Source organism: Podarcis muralis, chromosome 2 (genome assembly GCF_964188315.1).
Source record: "Podarcis muralis chromosome 2, rPodMur119.hap1.1, whole genome shotgun sequence".
In the NCBI taxonomy this organism is placed as follows: domain Eukaryota; kingdom Metazoa; phylum Chordata; class Lepidosauria; order Squamata; family Lacertidae; genus Podarcis; species Podarcis muralis.
In genome coordinates, this window is record NC_135656.1 from 109927426 (window position 1) to 109948305 (window position 20880).

At 45.1% G+C, this 20880-nt stretch overlaps 1 protein-coding gene across 1 annotated transcript; it reads left to right on the forward strand.

Moving 5' to 3' along the window:
* The first annotated feature begins 286 nt into the window (after positions 1 to 286).
* LOC114590956 (nuclear factor 7, brain-like) lies at positions 287 to 11742 on the forward strand. The gene is made up of 5 exons (XM_028717585.2): positions 287 to 679; positions 3322 to 3417; positions 5176 to 5409; positions 6694 to 6716; positions 9682 to 11742. The coding sequence occupies exons 1-5, from the start codon at positions 290 to 292 to the stop codon at positions 9899 to 9901; spliced, it is 963 nt and encodes a 320-aa protein (XP_028573418.2). The 5' UTR covers positions 287 to 289; the 3' UTR covers positions 9902 to 11742.
* The last annotated feature ends 9138 nt before the right edge of the window (positions 11743 to 20880 follow it).

Here is a 20880-nt window from a genome sequence, read left to right on the forward strand (position 1 = left end):
CACCTGCTGGGCTGGTGGAAGGGGCTATTAATTAGGAGCACAGGGGGCGTTTGCTTCAGCTGGTCGTGCGCGCTCTTGGCTACTCCTGTTCCCTTTGCGTTTTTGCGCTCCCCGCACCTCTTTCCGGAGAAAGAAGAATCGAAAGACTGTGGATCCACTGAGCCGGCGTCGGGCGGGCAGAAGCGCTTCGAAGCAAGGCGCTGCGCGGGTGGGCGCACCTCTTCTTCCCGTTTGAAAGGGTGAGGGGCGTTCGCAGCCGGTCCCCGTCCAGTAGCTGCTCCCGGGGACCATGGCGTCCAACCTGGCTGAGGACCTGCTGTGCCCCATCTGCCTCTCCGTCTTGCAGGAGCCCCACCTGCTGGGCTGCGGCCACAACGTCTGCCTGTTGTGCATCAAAAGCTGCGTCCCCGTCGGGCAGGGCGCGGGGAGCTGCCCGGAGTGCCGCCGCCCCTTCGGGCTGCAGGAGCTGGCGTCCAACGTGGCCCAGAAAGCCCACCGTCTGGAGCTCGACGGCGAGCCGCTGCCTGCAGCCGCCCGCGACTTCTGCGAGGAGCACAAGGAGCCGCTGGAGCTTTTCTGTCGGCAGCATCGCGTCCCCATCTGCGTGATCTGCCGGGATCTGCCACGCCACCGGGACCACGAGTTCCTGCCGATCAAAAATGCTGTGAAGGACGCGCAGGTCAGTGGCAAGGCTTCTGCGTATTTTGCCGTCGAATACGCGCAGGTAGTCGACGCCAAGGCTTCTTTCTCTGTTCGGAGCCCGGGAACCGGCTGTAGCAGTGGTGACACGCGGGTCGGGTTCAGACGTGCGGTCCAATCCCGTACGTGCCTTCTCCACCCCCTCACAGAAGTCGGCTTCGCTTGGGTTAAATAGGGATTACTTCCCAGGTTGCTGCTGCTTTCTTGGCTCACTCATAGCCGAGTAATATTGTCTTCCATGAACACGGTCTTAACAATGACTGTGGAGGCCAGTTCTGGATCCACACGTCCTTCCACAGTGGGGACCTTGGTTTCCTGGTGGGAGTTGATCACGGTGTGGAATTGCCAAGCGTGCCTTCCTCTTAACACGCTTCTCCCTTGCGTCCTGAGTTCGAGCATCTTCAAAGCCCATGACACCTTTGGTAAAGGCTGTTCTCCAACTGGAGCGCTCGCAGGCCAGTGTTTTCCAGGTGTCAGTGTTTATCCTACATTTTTAAAGATTTGCCTTGCTATAGTCTTTAAACCTCTTTTGTTGACCACCAGCATTACGCTTTCCGTTTTTAAAATGAAGGCATTGCCCCAAGGGGGATTTTGCAACACCAAGGAAAAAGTTACAAAAACCTTGTGCAAACTTTCCAGTTCTGCATACCTCTCTTATATCAGGACAAGAAGTTAAAAAATGGGAGCGGGGAAGGTTGGCTGATGGTAAAACCATCTGGTCAAAGGCTAATACTGGGGTGTGGAAAATGCAATAGGATATGTTATTTTTATTTAATTTTGTTTCTCACCTGCCCTTCACCAACAAGGTGAATTTTAAAACTGGTTTCTGTGTATGTGTTTATGCTCTTTTAAATGTGGCGTCCATTATGTCACACATAGCACAGCACCTATTTGTGACTGGCCCCTGACCTGCATAACTTTCTCAAAATTCCAAGTTTGCCCAGTGTCCCAGATGGACTAGCAACCCCTGCTGGAACATCTCTCGCTTCTTTTCCCCATAGTCCAATGCTCCTGTTAAACTAATTTACCCCTCCATTATACTCTTCTAGCCCTATATTTCTGGCCAACCTAGCAGTTCGAAAGCATGCCAAAAAGTGCAAGTAGATAAATAGTTACGGCTCCAGCGGGAAAGTAAATGGCATTTCTGTGCACTGCTCTGGTTTCACCAGAAGCGGCTTAGTCATGCTGGCCACATGACCCGGGGAAAAACCATCTGCGGACAATGCCGGCTCCCTCAGACTGTAAAGCGAGATGAGTGCCGCAACCCCAGAGTCGTCTGCGACTGAACTTAACTGTCAGGGGTCCTTTACCCTTTCGTTTTTGTTTAGTCGTTTAATCGTGTCCGACTCTTCGTGACCCCATGGACCAGAGCACGCCAGGCACTTCTGTCTTCCACTGCCTTTCGCAGTTTGGTCAAACTCATGCTGGTAGCTTCAAGAACACTATCCAATCATCTCATCCTCTGTCGTCCCCTTCTCCTTGCGCCCTCCATCTTTCCCAACATCAGGGTCTTTTCCAGGGAGTCTTCTCTTCTCATGAGGTGGCCAAAGTATTGGAGCCTCAGCTTCAGGATCTGTCCTTCCAGTGAGCACTCAGGGCTGATTTCCTTCAGAATGGAGAGGTTTGATCTTCTTTCAGTCCATGGGACTCTCAAGATTCTCCTACAGCACCATAATTCAAAAGCATCAATTCTTTGGCGATCAGCCTTCTTTATGGTCCAGCTCTTACTTCCATACATCACTACTGGGAAGACCATAGCTTTAACTATACGGACCTTTGTTGGCAAGGTGATGTCTCTGCTTTTTAAGATGCTGTTTAGGTTTGTCATTGCTTTTCTCCCAAGAAGCAGGCGTCTTTTAATTTCATGACTGCTGTCACCATCTGCAGTGATCATGGAGCCCAAGAAAGTAAAATCTCTCACTGCATCCATTTCTTCCCCTTCTATTTGCCAGGAGGTGATAGGACCAGTGGCCATGATCTTCATTTTTTTGATGTTGAGCTTCAGACCATATTTTGCGCTCTCCTCTTTCACCCTCATTAAAAGGTTCTTTAATTCCTCCTCACTTTCTGCCATCAAGGTTGTGTCATCTGCATATCTGAGGTTGTTGATATTTCTTTCGGCAATCTTAATTCCGGCTTGGGATTCATTCAGCCCAGCCTTTCGCATGATGAATTCTGCATATAAGTTAAATAAGCAAGGGTACAATATACAGCCTTGTCATACTCATTTTTAGCCCTGTAATATACCTTTTTAGCCTGTATTATATTACTATTTTCATTTATATACCGCTTGGTATTTTAAGAGATCTTAAAGCAATTTACAATATAAAAATGTGTGTGTGTACATGCACACACACATACACACACACACACACACACACACATATAAGTTTCCTATAGTTTCCTATAGCTACCCTTTCTCTCGTCCCACCCCCCCACCCCCCACCATGGCCTTCAAACCCCCCCCCCCCCCCCGGCAAGGATCTTGATGATTTTTTCTTTAATGGTTATATGATTTAGTGTATTTTCAATATGTGTAACAAGTGTTGCCTCTCCTGTTTTGATAAACGAAAAATAGACATGTTTTTATGCTCAATGTCTCTGGCTTTCTCTGCTACACAGTGGGAATTGGAGACAATTCTTAGAAAACTGGAGAATTTCCTAGAGACCGCTGGTGTGGCCGAATCTCTTCAGCTAGAAGAAATGTCAGAGATGGAGGTAAATGATATACATCACACAGACCTGTACCTGGAGTAAGTAAAAGATTTCAGTTGTAGGAATGGGGCAAGATGGGTAGGCCAGTTCAAAGGTCTACTCCAAGATAGGTTCAAGGTTGAATTCCTTATGCCAGTTTCTATCTCTTGGCCTAAAGTTAAAATGTGTGAAAGTAGAGGAATGGTGGAGAATGATATTGGCCATCCTGAATTTGTTGCAGGAAAGGTAGGATAAAAATATAATAAACTAGCTGTCTTGTACCCAGCATTGCTCAGGAATGCTAAGAACCAAACAAACAAAAATTGGTGCAGTTTTGAAATCGGTGGGTAAAGTTACTGCAGTCTTGAAAGGACCAGTCCACCATCTTGATTCAAAATTGGTGTTCAATTGTATCCAAACATAGACCAAAAAAACCTGCTCTTTCAACTGGGGAATAATCGTGAAACATTTGGTTACAATATCTTAAGAGATACCCATATACATATACAGTGGTACCTCGGGTTACATACACTTCAGTTTACATACGCTTCAGGTTACAAACTCCACTAACCCAGAAATAGTACCTTGGGTTAAGAACTTTGCTTCAGGATGAGAACAGGAGGCCCCATTAGCTAAAGTGGTGCTTCAGGTTAAGAACAGTTTCAGGTTAAGAACGGACCTCTGGAACGAATTAAGTTCTTAACCCAAATGAAATATACTCAGAGTCGCAAAGTGATGTCATGCTCCTTATTCAGCTCATAGTGGTGAGGAGGAATGAATGAATGTCCCCTCAAAGTATCTGCTTTATATACATTATTTACACAATGGGCTGCACATGATTGGCGAATTCCGGAATTCTACTGTAAGCCAATCAGGTTGTGGATTCACTTCTATCTGGAGCATGATTGGGTGGTTCCTGCCAACCAATCATACTGCTGCATTGTTCTAGGACCAATCAGACTGCTGCATTCTGAATCCTATTGTTCTAGGACCAATCAGACTGCTGCAGTTTGGATCCTATTCAACTCAGTACATAACACCAAGGTACCACTGTATTAGATAACTGAAATACAAAACCAGCCCTGAATTTAAATAGCAGTTGTTATGGCTCCCTATTTACAGTATACCTCATAATATCATGAGGTATAAGTGCACCAGGAGAGTAAGTTAGCAATAGTCTGAAAAGTGTTGGTTTCTTGAGACTCTAGAAGACAACAATACATGGCTGGCAGTCTGCTTCTGGCTAGGTGGTGGGTCACCTGTTTGCAGGTCTGACTAAAATCAAGCAAAAAGGAAAGAGCTCCAGTCTTGGCTAAACCACCTCAACAGCTGCTTCCTCCATGGAAAGCTTGTGAGTCCAGAATGACTCCCAGGCTGTGCACCTGGTCTTTCAGGGACACGGTTACCCCATTCAGGACCACCAAACACACATCTTTCTATTAGGCCCATAATTTCTGAGTGAGTGCCATGTTCCAAATGGCTATCTGAATCACCCCTGCAGATCCCTATACAGCGTTGTAACAACTACCGTCCTTGTTTCTGCAAGAAGATGAAGCAGATTCAGTCACCCCACCTGTGTTTGAGTGGGCCTGATCCTCAGTTGCAATAATAAAGCGGGAAGCAACTGCAATTTAGAAGCTGGATATATTCAACGATTTCCATTGTACATTTTAAAAACAGATTTCGTAAATCGGAAGGTATTTGCTGCACGGCTGTTGTTGTTTTTCTCTTTAAGATTAAAAAAATCTCTCCTTGCTTCTTCGGTTTTTCTACCCCTTGCAGAATTGCACTAAAGACACCTTGAGTCGCATTTCCAGAGAGTTTGAGGCTCTCCACCAGATCTTGCATGAGAAGGAAGAACGTTATAAGAACAGAGTCCAGAAGATAAGCAAGAAGAACCTGAAGGATATGCGGAGTGCCGTAATACATCTGAAAGACGAAGCATCTTCGTATACAAAGAGGATTGCCAGGATTAAAGCAGCATTAGAAACCACAGACCATGTGGCCTTCCTGAAGGTAAGAGCAGATTTTTATGAATGGTTTACCTTAAAAGACTGGATGAGATTTTCAGAGCCAGGGAAGAGCATGGAATCCATTGGGTTCCACAAGTAGGCTATGTGGATTCTTTGGGCATGAGCTGACATGGGGAAAGTGGGTGAGGGGAACATACCGTATTTACTCGAGTCTAACGCACCATTGAATCTAATGCACACCTCAATTTTCAAAACCTTGAAACAAAACAAAAAAAGCATTTTATGGCAAATGTAAATGCTCCATCGAATCTAACGCACACCTTAATTTTCAGAACCTTGAAACAAACAAACAAAAAGAGCATTTGATGGTGAATGTAAATGCACCATCGAATCTAACTAATGCGCACCTTAATTTTCACAACGTAGTTGGGCCCCAAAAAGGTGAGCATTAGATTTGAGTGAATACAGTAGTTTGGCCAGATAATGGTAGCTAGCTCTAAGCAATAGTCTTCTCATATAGTATGTATGAGCAATAAGCTTTTTTTACAGGCGGTCAAAGGACGCGGGTGGCGCTGTGGTCTAAACCACAGAGCCTAGGGCTTGCCGATCAGAAGGTCGGCGGTTCAAATCCCTGCGACGGGGTGAGCTCCCGTTTCTCGGTCCCTGCTCCTGCCAACCTAGCAGTTCGAAAGCACGTCAAAGTGCAAGTAGATAAATAGGTACCGCTGTGGTGGGAAGGTAAACGGTGTTTCCGTGCTCTGCTCTGGTTCGCCAGAAGCGGCTTAGTCATGCTGGCCACATGACCCGGAAGCTGTACGCTGGCTCCCTTGGCCAATAAAGCGAGATGAGCGCCGCAACCCCAGAGTCTTCCACAACTGGACCTAATGGTCAGGGATCCCTTTACCTTTACTTTTACAGGCCGTCACAAGACTTTTTTTTGCCTATATCGTTTTACACATGCTTGTATTTTTCTTTTGTGTATAGTTGCCCCTTGGGTGTTTCTTTGTAAACACTTGATAAAGAATTCTAATTATTACTATTGCCTTGCTTATTTTGTTTGTGCAAATATTTATACCGTTCGACATATAAAGTACTGGAGCGGTGAACACTTCAGGACCCGAAAGCATATGTATGTAATCAAATACAGAAAAACAGTAGAAGTATCTTCAGGAATGTGGAGAAATTGACTTTGATTGGGTCTGGCTGGACTTGCATCCTTGAGCTCTGGTGTTGTGAGGGGAGCGCTGTTAATTCTTCCATGTTTTGAGGGGGCAGTGAAGAGAGGAAGAGCTCACTGACTACATCTCAATTGTTCTCTTTCATGCAGGGCTTCAAGCAACTGATGTACGAGTAAGTTCATGAATTCATATTTCACCCCTGTGCCATAACGTCTTCAGAAAATATCTCTTCCCACAAGACCCTTGGTTTGAACCCCTTTAGTCCCTTACCCAAAGAAGCCAGATTTAGACCACCAGCCTTCCCATTCGGCCCCTCACAAACCACGTCCGCCTGCCCCACACCTGACATCAAAGAATAATATAATATATATAATATTTGTTAATTTATATACCCTGCCCATCTGGCTGGGTCTCCCCAGCAACACTTGGGCGGCCTACAACATATAAAACCCAACAAAACGTCAAGCCATTAGAAAACAATATATCCTATGCCAAACCGATAAATCAATAAAAAAACCAGTAATAGCAATAATAAGAAACAGTTTACAGTTAATACTGTAAGTATTAAGTAACCGCTAACCCCGACTAAACATTGTAACCAACACCAACCCAACAAAAATGAAATGGAGGAATCAAAACTAGACCCGTTTGAAATATTTTAGCCAGTTGCCCCAACGCAAGAGATGTTCCAGCAATGTCCCAGTGGCCTCCCAGGAGCCTCTTTTAGCTGTTCAGGGTGGGTGTGGACCCTGCCCCCTAGGCCAGGTGGAAATGGGCCTTGCAGCAGAGAGCAGGTCTTCCCTCCATCACTCGCGGCAGCCGCAATCGAATGTGACATCCAGCAAGGGGCAGCGAGACACAAGGCCGGATCCTATGGCTGTTAATCAGGATTTGAACTCGCTGCTCGTTCTCTGAAGTGCAGGGAGTTCAATCCTGAGAACCAAGTTTGACAGGTGGGCAGGACTACTCACCTGCTAATCACATGGTTAATTACCTGACGTCCGATGGTTGACAGGTGGGTGGTCTCACCTTTCCATTAGATTTGGCCTGCAGGGTTTGTGGGAAGACGAAGATTTGGCTCTCCAGCTGAAAAGTTCTTTTCCCCATTGCTGCTCTGGACAGATGTATGATAAAACTCCAGATTTCCTTGAAAGTAATGTTGACAAGGGCACTTTTTTTGTGCATTTTCTCCTTGGCTAGATTGTGCCTTTGGATTCCTACCCCACCCCCAGCAATGTCCATTAACACTTTTTGTCTGAAAAGCACCAGCTAAGGTGCAAATTGCCCTTCTTTATCGAAAGTTGAAACTCTTCATAATTTCCACTCCCTCCATATTTGGAGAGAGCCGGTAACATGTGTTTTATCATACTAAATGAATAATGCGATGATTTAATTACTATTAGATCTTTATCACACCCTTCCCCTGCCCCTTTATTGTGGCCTTCATCCCAAATATTCTCAGGGTAGAAGAAATCTGCCCTCAAAAAATAATAATGAGGGGGATAGACCTGTAACAGAGCTTTTCGACAGTGGAACGGTCTCCCTCGGGGGGTTGTGGACTCTCCTTCCTTGGTGGTTTTTAAGCAGAGGCGGGATGGCCATCTTGTCAGGGTTCCTTCTAGCTCCACAATTCTATGATTCTACCTTAGCAGGGAGGGCTTTTAGTAAGCATGGGACCACCACTAAGAAGGCCCTGTTGTGGGTTTGTGCCAGCTGGGCAGCACCACCACCAGCAAGGAAGCCAATTGACCCTTCCTTAACCATGGTTTGTTTAGCCAACCCGCCAAACTATATAAAGTCAGGAGCAGCTGGGAAGCAAAACAATCAGGCAAGGTGTGCCTCCGTGAGCCATGGCTTAGTGTTAGCATGCAAAATAATCAAGCTGATGTCATTTGGGGGCTGCTTTGGCTTCTTACTGAAAGGCCTGCAATGTTTTGACGCTTTCAACTGTTGCAGGATTGGCGCTATGGATTAAACCAAAGAGCCTAGGATTTGCCGATCAGAAGGTCGGCGGTTCAAATCCCCACCATGGGGTGAGCTCCCATTGCTCTGTCCCTGCTCCTGCCAACCTAGCAGTTTGAAGGCACGTCAAAGTGCAAGTAGATAAATAGGTACACTCCGGCGGGAAGGTAAACGGCGTTTCCGTGCGCTGCTCTGGTTCACCAGAAACGGCTTAGTCATGCTGGCCACATGACCCAGAAGCTGTACACCGGCTCCCTCGGCCAGTAAAGCAAGATGAGCGCCGCAACCCCAGAGTTGGCCACGACTGGACCTAATGATCAGGGGTCCCTTTACCTTTACCTTACTGTTGCAGGAATTTATGTATAGGGTGGGGGGGTTGCCCCTCCAGCAGATACCATGCACATGCAGCCCACTACCAAAACCAGCACAATCACTCTTGTGACTTTTGTGATTTGTCCCCACAAAACACTTCATCACAGTTTCTTCCTATCTATTCAAAGGGCCTTTGCTGCACGATACCAAATGTAACAGTTCACTGATAAATGTATCTATGTACTGGTTCACTGGGAAAACTTCAGAAATTCATACAGACATGTGAGTTCAGCTACTCAGCAGCCCCTCTGCCTGATACCTGACAGGCAGGTAGCCATTCCAGAAATAACAAACCCAGATGAAGACAAAAGGGTGCGATTAACTTGGCTGGGAAACAGGGAAATGTAAATATCTTTTTTGTTACACTTGATGGGTGTTTGGTGGAGGGCAAGGAGAGCCATGGGGTCAGGGTCCGGGATGCTCAGATTACTGTCACCAGACCTCCCCTTTCATGATGTAACCGTGATGTATGAGTGATGTAGTTTGGGAGGGATGTAACATGGGGACTAGCAGCTAGTAAAAGTTTGGGTTCTCTTTTGTTTGGGGCTTCCATCTTGTTCCACCTTGTGGCAGGTGGGAGTACTGTCATGACAGACTTCAATAAAGACCAAGCCTACTGGCTCCTGTTTTGCTCTGGTATTCCTGGCTGGTGTCCTTGTTTTTTTGCCCAAGGGAGCCCTCAGATTTCTCTGTTAACAGTTCCCAGTAGGCAGCCCAAGGCGCTTAGTGGCAAGCGGGGTGTGATCCATGGGGAAAGCCCTCTCTGGCAATCTGGTATACACAGCTGTGTTCTCCTCCCTCAGAACTGCGGTGGGCGAGGACAAGGGAGACAGTGGCGAAGAAGAGGCTGGGCTCGAGGAAGAATGTGACAGTGATGAATGCGAGAACAATGGCACGGAAGATAATTCTGGTTTCTCCGGTGGCATTGCGATGTCAGCGGCTGTAGCCCTTAAGAAATTTGAGGCCTCGCTGGATTTTGATGTGTGGAAGAAAATTTTGCAATCTATTGGGCCCAGGGACTGATACCCCAACCCCAACCTTTTATACATAGATGGCCTTGGCACGGTTACCTGCTTGGCTGCGAGTGATGGCCTGTAATTGAACTATAGTACTGACAGTGCTCTGATTTTATTATGATTATTATTCTCTCACCACCCACCCCTTCTCTCTTCCCCACCCCCCTTAATTCCACTAGTGGCACCACTACAGTTTTAATGGAGGGTAATATTTTTGGACGGGCTTTATAACAACAATGTGAGGGAACTGGTAGCTTCTTCTGAGGCAGCTCTGAGGAAGCTACGCTTGCTGTTTTGAAACCCCATATTAGCCTTTGCTGGAATGGTGCCTTTCTGGTGTTTTGGACTACAAATCCCACCAGCCCCAGCCAGCATGTGTTGCCTGGGGCTGATGGGAGTTGTAGTCCAAAACATCCTTTTTCCCCTGAGCAGCAGTGGGGGTGGCCCGGGGGGCGGACCATTGGCAGCTGTGTGAGGAAAGTTGTGGTCTTGCCCAGGACCCCAGAAGTGGAAGCTGGCACTGCCAGCAGGTATTATTTCATTCTTTCTTGGCAAACCCAAGCATGGGCATTAGATGGCATACACTTTGGCAGATGTGGAGAACCTTTTGCCCTCCAGATGTTGCTCAGCTACAACTCCCAGCATCCCCCTGCTAATATGATTGGCAGCTTGGGATGGTGTGAATTATAGTTCAGAAACCCCAGGGGCCAAATGTTCCCCATTCCTGCTCTATAGTATTTTGTAAAGTTAGTTTCATTTTTTTAAAAAAAGATTCCAAAATCTGCATGAAACATTCCGATTTGCAGAATATCACGTTCCTATGACTCGGCCCTCTGAAATGACCTGTATCCTCCGCTGATTTGTCTTGTTTGTACGTAATTACTGAATACTTTTTAAAATTGTGATTTATTGAAATGTTGCATTGTTCGCCGATGACGTTGGAAGGAACAGAATATAAATAAAGATTTCTACACACACACACACACACACACACACACACACACACCACACTCCTCACAAGAAGATCCCAGGATCAGCTTATAGCACAGAAGCACAACACAATTTGAATAATAGACAACAACTTGCCTCTCCCTAACCCCAAAATGATAATTCCATGCTGGAAGGAGGACACTGATATTGTCAAACAGCAGAGCCAAGTGGTGTGTCTTCAGCAATGAAACAGAAGCTGTGAGCTGTACTTCTCTGGTTGTGCAAAAAAGGGTCCTTGTAATTTCTGCCTGGCTTCTACATTTTTTGTCCTCATTGGTCCATTTGACCTTAACAGCCTTCAAAGCAAATGGTCCTGTATTTCCCCCTTTTTTTCTTTTTTGGCAACTGCCTTGGCCAAATTTGGAAAAACCAAAGAAAAACCAAGTGAACTGAACCTTTCCAAAAGGGATATTTTAAAGCCTGTATCTTTGTTAACCCAAAGATTGCATGATCCTTTTGTAAGGAAACCATGCATTTTAATTTTTAAGTCATTTGGAACCTATTTTCTTTGTTTTACTGCCAGCAGATGGAGCCTTGTTTGCTGTAATTTCTGGAGACTCTGAGTAAAATATTAACTTATATGCCAAACTAAGTGTCTGTGATTTATTCTAGCCTAAGTGTTTTGCCAGGAAGTTTTGTTTCATAGCTCCCTGATAAACGTGCATGGGGAAGACATTTTTATTTCAGCAGGCATTCTGATGTAATGATTAATTTTAACAGATGTTATAGCTCGTGTATCTTTTTTATATAACCTTATATTACTGCACTATTAACCCTCAGCTGATTGAAACGTAATGAAGGAGAAGGAATAGCATTGCAGAACCTCAGCTGGCATTAGCTAGTTTCTCTGCAATATGAGTGAGCAAATGATGTCAATTTGGGGAAAAGCCCCAGGGTGCAAATCGCCTCAGTAACAGGCAAGGCTCAAACTGACTTCATGTGAATGACTCACCTCTCGTTAGGCAAGAGCAACAACATTTCTGCACATCCTGATAATCATGTGACTTGTGGCCTAAAGTGTCAGGGTGGCAGACTTCTTACATAAGATAGCTTCTTGCATTGTAGATCTTGAGAAATGGAAATGTTATGACGCAGCTCAATAAGAAGCCAGGAATAGAAAGTTGTTTTGGATCTTCTCCTTCACAGCCGGCAGACTAGATTCCGTTCATCTGGAATTCTGTGCTAAAATCTAAACTTACAGTAAGGTAAAGGGACCCCTGACCATTAGGTCCAGTCGCGGACGACTCTGGGGTTGCGGTGCTCATCTCACTTTATTGGCCAAGGGAGCCGGCGTACAGCTTCCGGGTCATGTGGCCAGCATGACTGAACCGCTTCTGGCGAACCAGAGCAGCGCACTGAAACACCGTTTACCTTCCCGCCGGAGTGGTACCTATTTATCTACTTGCACTTTGATGTGCTTTCAAACTTGAATTCCCCCCACAAAATACTGAGAGTCACAGCAATTTTTAGCAGCATTTGCATTCTCTTTCTCCTGCTTTCAAGGCAGGAGCTTATAGCTGCCATATAAATCTAATAAATAAAAATACATCTTCAGGGATGCTGTAGTTTCTGATGAGAACCCAGCAGAACCTCAGAACCAGCCAGATGCACTTAGTAGGTCTGCAAAATCTATTGCTGGTCCTCCAGTGTCAGGAAGTCAGTCCATGTTTCTTCATTGCCTTGACAACGAAGACAATGAGTAATAATATGACCACACATCTAGTCAGCTGTAGGTTTCCTTGGGTTTCGCGTCCGTGTCAGCTGTTTTGCAGAATACATTTCTGAGTAAGTACAAATGGGAGTTTTCAGAAAGGAAGTTGTGGTTTCTGTCAACCCCTGGCTCCTTGCTCCCCATCTGATGCCCTTTTCTTGTCAGCACAGAATCAAATGTGGAAAGGAAGGAGAACTATATGAAAACGATGTACAGGTGGTGTTTGACTTCTAGTAAATTGGCTAAGATGTATAAAGCTGAATCAGATATGTGTTGGAAATGTAAGGAAAAATGGGAGGTACCATTAACATACGTTGGTACCTCAGGTTACAGACGCTTCAGGTTACAGACTCCGCTAACCCAGAAATAGTACCTCAGGTTAAGAATTTTGCTTCAGGATGAGAACAAAAATTGTGCTTTGGTGGCGTGGCAGCAGTGGGAGGCCCCATTAGCTAAAGTGGTATCTCAGGTTCAGAACAGTTTCAGGTTCAGAACAGACCTCCAGAATGAATTAAGTTCTTAACCCGAGGTACCACTGCATGTGGTGGACATGTCAGATAGTGAAAGCTTTTTGGGAGATGATTTATAATGAGCTGGAAAATGTTGAAGGTATCGTTTAGAAGAAGACCAGAATCCTTTTTTCTAGGAATAAAGGTAAAATAAGGTAAAAGACTGGGGAAGCCGGCGTTTGACCACAGACAGCTTTCCGGGTCATGTGGCCAGCATGACTAAACTGCTTCTGGTGCAACAGAACGCCATGACAGAAGCCAGAGCACACAGAAATGCCGTTTACCTTTCTGCTGGAGCGGTACCTATTTATCTACTTGCACTGGCGTGCTTTTGAACTGCTAGGTTGGCAGGAGCTGGGACAGAGCAATGGGAGCTCACTCCATTGTGGGGATTTGAACCACTGATCTTCTGATCACCACACCCAAGAGGCTCAGTGGTTTAGACCACAGCGCCATTTGTGTCCTTAGGAATAATAGGTCAAGCTGTACCCAAGGATCAGAAAAAAACTACCGTATCTATGTATTCAGCAATGGCTGCCAGGATGATTTATGGGCAGAAGAAACAGTTCCAACCAAGAAGGTCAGGCAGATAAAGCTGATGGAGTATGCGGAGATGTCCAAACTTACGGGAAGAATAAGAAACCAGGAAGAGAATTTTTTAAATAAAGACGGGGGAAAATTTATTGGATATATAAAAAGTTATTGTAAACAGCTTAAAACTTTAGCAGAGCTAATGTAAAATGAGCTGTAAAGAATAATTAAATAAATTTTAGAAGAAATATACAAGGAATTTTTGTGGATATGCAGAAGTAGAGAACCACAGATTGCGGGGAGGGGGAGTCAATTCGATGTTATTTACAGTTTTGTTAATTGGTATGTATTGATGTAAAATGAAAAATGATAAGTAAATAGGAAATAAGTGTAATAAATACTGTAATACTATTTACCATTTCAACAAGTTTGCTTATTTAATAAAGCTGAACATTCGTGACTAATTCAAGCTCATTTAAAAGTATCTGTGTGGTTTTTTTATTACTGATTTGTTTCAGACTAAATAAACATTGCATTTGATTAAAAATGAAAGTAAACACTGTGGTTAGTAAGGGCAAGGTTGCCTCTTTTTTCATCTGTGGAAAGAGGAAGCTAAGAAAGATGAGTCCATCTCCTTTTCCATGAAATCGGGGGCGCAGAAACTATGAGTAACTGTGGCATTCAGCTGCTGCAAAGGGTGATTTCATGAGGAGGTCCTTCTTTCCACTATTGCGGACGTGGGAATCTCCCTTAGTCTAAGGGCCACATTCCCTTCTTGACAAGCTTTCAGGGGCCACATGTCAATAGTGGGCAACAGATGTGACTCTTACTTTTATACAGTAGATAGGTAGGTAGGTAGGTAGGTAGATGATAGATAGACAGACAGATAGAGATAGATAGATGATAGATAGATAGATAGATAGATAGATAGAGATAGATGATAGATAGATAGATAGATAGATAGATAGATAGATAGATAGACAGATAGATAGACAGATAGATTTTGTTTAGTCGTTTAGTCGTGTCCAACTCTTCGTGACCCCATGGACCAGAGCATGGCAGGCACTTCTGTCTTCCACTGCCTCCCGCAGTTTGGTCAAACTCATGCTGGTAGCTTTGAGAACACTGTCCAGCCATCTCGTCCTCTGTCGTCCCCTTCTCCTTGTGGCCTCCATCTTTCCCAACATCAGGGTCTTTTCCAGGAAGTCTTCTCTTCTCATGAGGTGGCCAAAGTATTGGAGCCTCAGCTTCAGGATCTGTCCTTCCAGTGAGCACTCAGGGCTGATTTCCTTCAGAATGGATAGGTTTGATCCATGGGACTCTCAAGAGTCTCCTCCAGCACAAGAATTCAAAAGCATCAATTCTTCGGCAATCAGCCTTCTGTATGGTCCAGCTCTCACTTCCATACATCACTACTGGGAAGTAGATAGATAAATAAATAATACCCCGCCCATATGGCTGGGTTTCCCCAGCCACTCTGTGCGGCTCCCAACAGAATATTAAAAACACGATAAAACATCAAACATTAAAAACGTCCCTAAACAGGGCCGCCTTCAGATGTCTTCGAAAAGTCAGACAGTTGTTTATTTCCTTGACATCTGATGGGAGGGCGTTCCACAGGGCAGGTGCCACTACCAAGAAGGCCCTCTGCCTGCTTCCCTGTAACCTCACTTCTTGCAGGGAGGGAACCACCAGAAGGCCCTCAAAGCTGGATGATGGGGATAGAGATGCTCCTTCAGGGATACTGGGCCGAGGCCATTTAGGGCTTTTAAGGTCAGCACCAACACTTTGAATTGTGCTTGGAAACGTACTGGGAGCCAATGTAGGTCTTTCAGGACCGGTGTTATATGGTCTTGGCAGCCATTCCCAGTCACCAGTCTAGCTGCCGCATTCTGGATTAGTTGTAGTTTCCAAGTCACCTTCAAAGATAGCTTATTGATGGTCAGGCCATGATGGAGGTCAATGAACATGGCCAAGGCCATAGACTAGTTTCTACCAACTCTCATTCACCCTTCTTCATTGTGTTCTTCATCCAGGCAAGGAAGTGTTCCAGCCATGCAAATCCACTCTAGGAGATTGCGAGGGAGCCCTTTGACAAGGGATCTGGAGCCAACCCATTATCATAGACTCATAGACTTGTAGGGATCCCGAGGGTCATCTAGCCCAACCCCTGCAGTGCAGGACTCTCAGCTAAAGCATCAATGGCAGGTGGCCATTGATTTCGTCCCACTGGGGAAGAAATGACCAAATTGAAAAATCAAGGTGAGATAGTAATTAATACGCTGGCAGGAAGACATGTCTTCACGTGCTTTAGAAGAATCCTGTAGCGGTGATAGCAAGTAGCCTGGGAGATTGGGTTTTTCTATGATGCTTGCTTTGTTGTGGTCTGTGACTTTTGTGATTTCCTGTATCTGTGATAGCGCAAATTGCTGAAGTGGTGGTTTTCAGTAGCAGGTATGCTGTGTCACGCAAGCCTTGCTGCGCTGTCTTTGAGATTTGCAGGCGACGGCCCCTGCATGTTTTCATCTGTTGAGCAATGTAGCTGGTTTTCCTGTGGGCTATTTTTGTGCATGAATAAAACTCAGCGCTGGACCTCTGAGTCTACAGTTTGAGAGCTGGTTCTTCTCTAGCAGGATCTCAGAGAAGTGGGAAGGTTTTGTTGGAGAGTCTAAGAAGTTTCGTGTGCCTATATTTCAGAAGGCAGGTGAGGAGATAACTTGCGGGAGGGAAAGGATTTGTAGATCTTTTGCTTTGCTGATTCAAATTATAATGGGAAATTGAATTATTCAGTAAGCATATGTTACTAAAAATGTCCTGGGCAGAGCTTAGAATCAAGTCATATTCTGCCAAATTTCTTGACAAGGTGCGGGGAGCGAAAACGGGTTGGTGGTGGTACCTTTATTTTGCTGGGTTTCCAGTTGCCATCTATGTTACTTCTCCATGTACTGGAGAAGATTTTGAGCATCTTGCTGGATCGCCCTAAGCGAAACTGAAGCTTCTGTACTTGCTAGGAAAGAAATGAAAAATAACTGGTTCTCAATTCTATTTTGGCAGTAAAAAACAAAACAGAACATTTTATTTCAATTATTAACAGCTATGCCTTTTTTAAAAAAGCAATTTCCCAGAAAGCGAGTATTATGGGGGTGCTTCTTAAAAGATATCTTTGTAAGACACCAATTTTGCTGGCATTAATACATTCCAAACTACTAGCAATTCTCTGTCATCTATTTAAGTACCAACCAGATCTAGCCAGGATGGAAGTATAGAGAAGCTCTCTCTCTCTCTCTCTCTCTCTCTCTCTCTCTCTCTCTCTCTCTCTCTCTCTCTCTCTCTCTCTCACGCACACACACACACACACACACACACACCCCACAAGCCGCTTTTGGTTCTCAATGTGTATTACAATAATCTTATTTATGGTCTGAATTGTTCCAGATATTCTGATGGCTCCTGCACCACTGAAAAGTCATGCCATGCTGTTCAGCAGGAGATATTTCTGTGGCTTTTCACTCACCTTGCTTGCTGCCCATTTCCTCTCCTCAAATGCCTGTGGATATGAGCCAATGAGTGAGTATGAATATGAAATTAGAGTTTCAGAAACCAACAACAAAAGTCCTTTCCTAAAAACATAAGGAGCTGCTTTTTACAAGGTCAGACGAGCGTTTTCTCAGGTTCTCTTGCAACAGAAATCAACCCCAAAGAAGCTGGTTGTTTCTCTCTCCCTTTGCATGTGGGTTTTTGCAAACTGCCCTGTGATCCTTGGATGAAGGGCAGTATAGAAATTTAAATAATAATAATTGCCTTCGGTCTTACAACAGAGATGGACAAATCTGTCATTTTTGGTTTCTCGGTTTCTCATTATTCCAATCTTCAGTTCTCTCGTTCAGGATCAGTGTGCAATTTTGTTAAGTCCTCATGAAAATTCATCAGGTTTTGTGTTTGTATGCAAATATACACATTTTCCCCGGTATACAGATTTTTGCAAGACCATTTAGCCAAAGGTAGTGCATTTTTGTGCACTATATTGGTGAATATGTGCAGCTTTATTCCAGTTATTCTCTTTTGTACAGACTGCTTGGCTAGAGAAGTGAGGTTTTTGAAGAAGGCTGTGTTTCCACTCTCATATCATTTTGGGAAATGTGAATGAGGTTGATTTGCCTTTCAGTGTCAACTGAGTCAAATTTCCTCTCCATCCCTGTCTAGCAATACTCTTAATTCTAACTGAAAGTAGTTCTCCAGGTTCTCAGGTGGCAGTGGAGCAGAGAGTCTCTCCCATCTCTTGCTACCTGTTTCTTTTGAGATCTCAGAGATGGAACCTAGGTGTCTTCTGCATTTAACACCGATGATCTACGACTAAGCTTCTTGAGAATTCTAGAAATAAGCTTGACGACCCTTGGTGCAATCATGTCCCAGGGACAGCTGTGTTGCCACATCTAGGCTTTGGAGCACCATGCACACAACAAGGAGATTTATTTGGCTGCCCTCTAAGGCTGTGCTGAATTTTTCTCCCACTTTGTCTACTCTGGAGTCTTTCTTCAGCACTCATGCTTGCAGGAAAGCCCTGCCAATGGGCTTGTGTTTTTGAGGAAGTATAGAGCAGAAAGGCGGCAGGCCACAAAGAGATGCTTGTACAGCGGAAGGGGACAGTCACACAACCATAACTTGCAGCCACCTTGTAAGGAAAGCAGCTCTGCTAAAATGGAAGTATACAGCGGTACCTCATGTTACATACGCTTCAGGTTACAGACTCCGCTAACCCAGAAATAGTACCTCAGGTTAAGAACTGAGTGCCAGTGGCACGGCAGCAGCAGGAGGCCCCATTAGCTAAAGTGGTACCTCAGTTTCAGGTTAAGAACAGACCTCCAGAACGAAGTAACCCAAGGTACCACTGAAAAGATGGGACGCAGGTGGCGCTGTGGGTTAAACCACAGAGCCTAGGACTTGCTGATCAGAAAGTCGGTGGTTCGAATCCCCGCAACGGGGTGAGCTCCCGTTGCTTGGTCCCTGCTCCTGCCAACCTAGCAGTTCGAAAGCACGTCAAAGTGCAAGTAGATAAATAGGTACAGCTCTGGTGGGAAGGTAAACGACATTTCCATGTGCTGCTCTGGTTCGCCAGAAGCGGCTTAGTCATGCTGGCCACACGACCTGGAAGCTGTACGCCAGCTCCCTCGGCCAATAAAGCGAGATGAGTGCCGCAACCCCAGAGTCGGCCACGACTGGACCTAATGGTCAGGGGTCCCTTTACCTTTACCTTTACCACTGTAAAATTATTTTTTGAAATAGGAAGAGTGTTACTAAATCAGGCCCAAGGGCCATCCTGTTTTGTTAGTGGGCAACCAGTTGCCTCGCAGAATGTGAGCGCAACAGCATTCTGCCCACTTGGAGTTAGTAATATCTGAATTGTAATACTGTTCCCAGGATTTGGGGCAGGGCAGGGCTGGGGGGAGGCAGTGCTTGTCAGCCTTCTTTATGGTCCAGATCTCACTTCCATACATCACTACTGGGGAAAATACCTGGGCACACTAGCTCAAACTGGAAGGAATATATGATACTGCTGGAGATAATATTTGAAACTAAACTTCTTTCTGGTTCCATCCCTGACAGGTGGTGAGAACTGCCTTAATCGTACTTCAAAATCTGTGCAAAAAGGGGAGACAATAACAGTGAAATTTGCTAATGATTCAGAATCTTCAGACCCTTATTTTGACACCTGCATTTGGAACAACACAGCTTCCAAGTGGGACATTTTGTGCCAGTTTAGTGACAGAGTCTGCAAGCCATACCATAAGGACTTCAAAGAGAATGTTTCCGTGACAGTGGGAACTTTCCATATATACAACGTAAGCAAAGATGCTGGCAGGATCTATAAGCTTCTCACCATTTCTGGAAAATGTGTGGCCTGGATCAATGTCACCGTGTCAGGTAAGTTTTTACGTGCCGCACCTCTGCTATAAGAGGATGTGGAGTCTGTGTAGACTCCGCGGTGCTATAATTGTTAAACATTTGGAAGTCAAAAACACTTGCTCATTTATTGTGGATCCACAATCATTATATGGGGCAGGTGGGACTGGATTAACCATTAAGCAAAATAAGCAACGCTAAGGGGGGAAAGGGAAGGGGGCACCACATAAATTTTCCATTGCCAGATTTACCATGGACCATATGGTACAGCTGAACCAGGTTCGACCAAAAAAAGGCTCCCACTATAAATGAAAAAGGAGACGAAGAAGAAGAAGAAGAAATACTAGAGATTGATGTTTTACATTTTTATGGTTTTATGGTTTCATTTATAGTGGGAGCCTTGTTATTTATATTTTGAATTAGATATCTACTATAGGGGCACCAAAAACTTTTAAGTACAGTGGTACCTTGGGTTACATACGCTTCAGGTTACAGACGCTTCAGGTTACAGACTCCGCTAACCCAGAAATAGTACCTCGGGTTAAGAACTTTGCTTCAGGGTGAGAACAGAAATCGTGCAGCGGCAGCAGGAGTCCCCATTAGCTAAAGTGGTATCTCAGGTTAAGAACAGTTTCAGGTTATGAACAGACCTCCGGAACGAATTAAGTTCTTAACCCGAGGTACCACTGTACAGCTGAACCAGGTTTGACGAAGAAGAAGAAGAAATAGAGATTAATGTTTTACACTTTTACAGTTTATTGTTATTTATATTTTGAATTAGACATCTGTAGGGGCACCAAAAACTTTTAAGTAGCCTTAATTTGGCCCTTGTCAACCTTGGAAAAGAGCCCATCTAGGAGAAGGAAAGTTCTGATCCTAAACCTCCACTGCCTTGTGGGATATCTTTGTGAGAAGGCAAGGCAAAGGACTAAACTCTACACAAATCCAGAGTGGAGTCCTTAACATGGCTGGATGGCTCCTTGTACGCTTCCTTCTGGCAACTCCTGCAGCCAAGCAGATGCCAAACGTATCGCTCTGCTTTCCTTTGGGTCACATCAGGGATGTTGAGAGGGGAGTCTTGTCGATTGAGCAGTTCAGGACCTCCATACACGCTGCCCAGGCTTGCATCCCGGGGAGGTCACTTTGGTGCTGCAAATGCAGCCGTTTGACTTCACCCCCAGAAGCGCACTCCATTGTCTCTCGAGTCAGACAGAGGCCAACAATGCAAGCACATCTCTAGCCGAAAGAGGGCACTGATCCATGGCCCTTAGCTAGGGCTCTGTGTCTTACGTTCTTCTTATACAGTGGTACCTCGGGTTAAGTACTTAATTCGTTCCGGAGGTC

Bases quoted from the DNA above. Each gene is read 5' to 3' on its own strand.
- LOC114590956 (XM_028717585.2), top strand. From the start codon at position 290: ATGGCGTCCAACCTGGCTGAGGACCTGCTGTGCCCCATCTGCCTCTCC. The intron at 3,418-5,175 runs GTAAATGATATA...TACCCCTTGCAG, and splicing joins AAGAAATGTCAGAGATGGAG to AATTGCACTAAAGACACCTT. The intron at 5,410-6,693 runs GTAAGAGCAGAT...TCTTTCATGCAG, and splicing joins ACCATGTGGCCTTCCTGAAG to GGCTTCAAGCAACTGATGTA.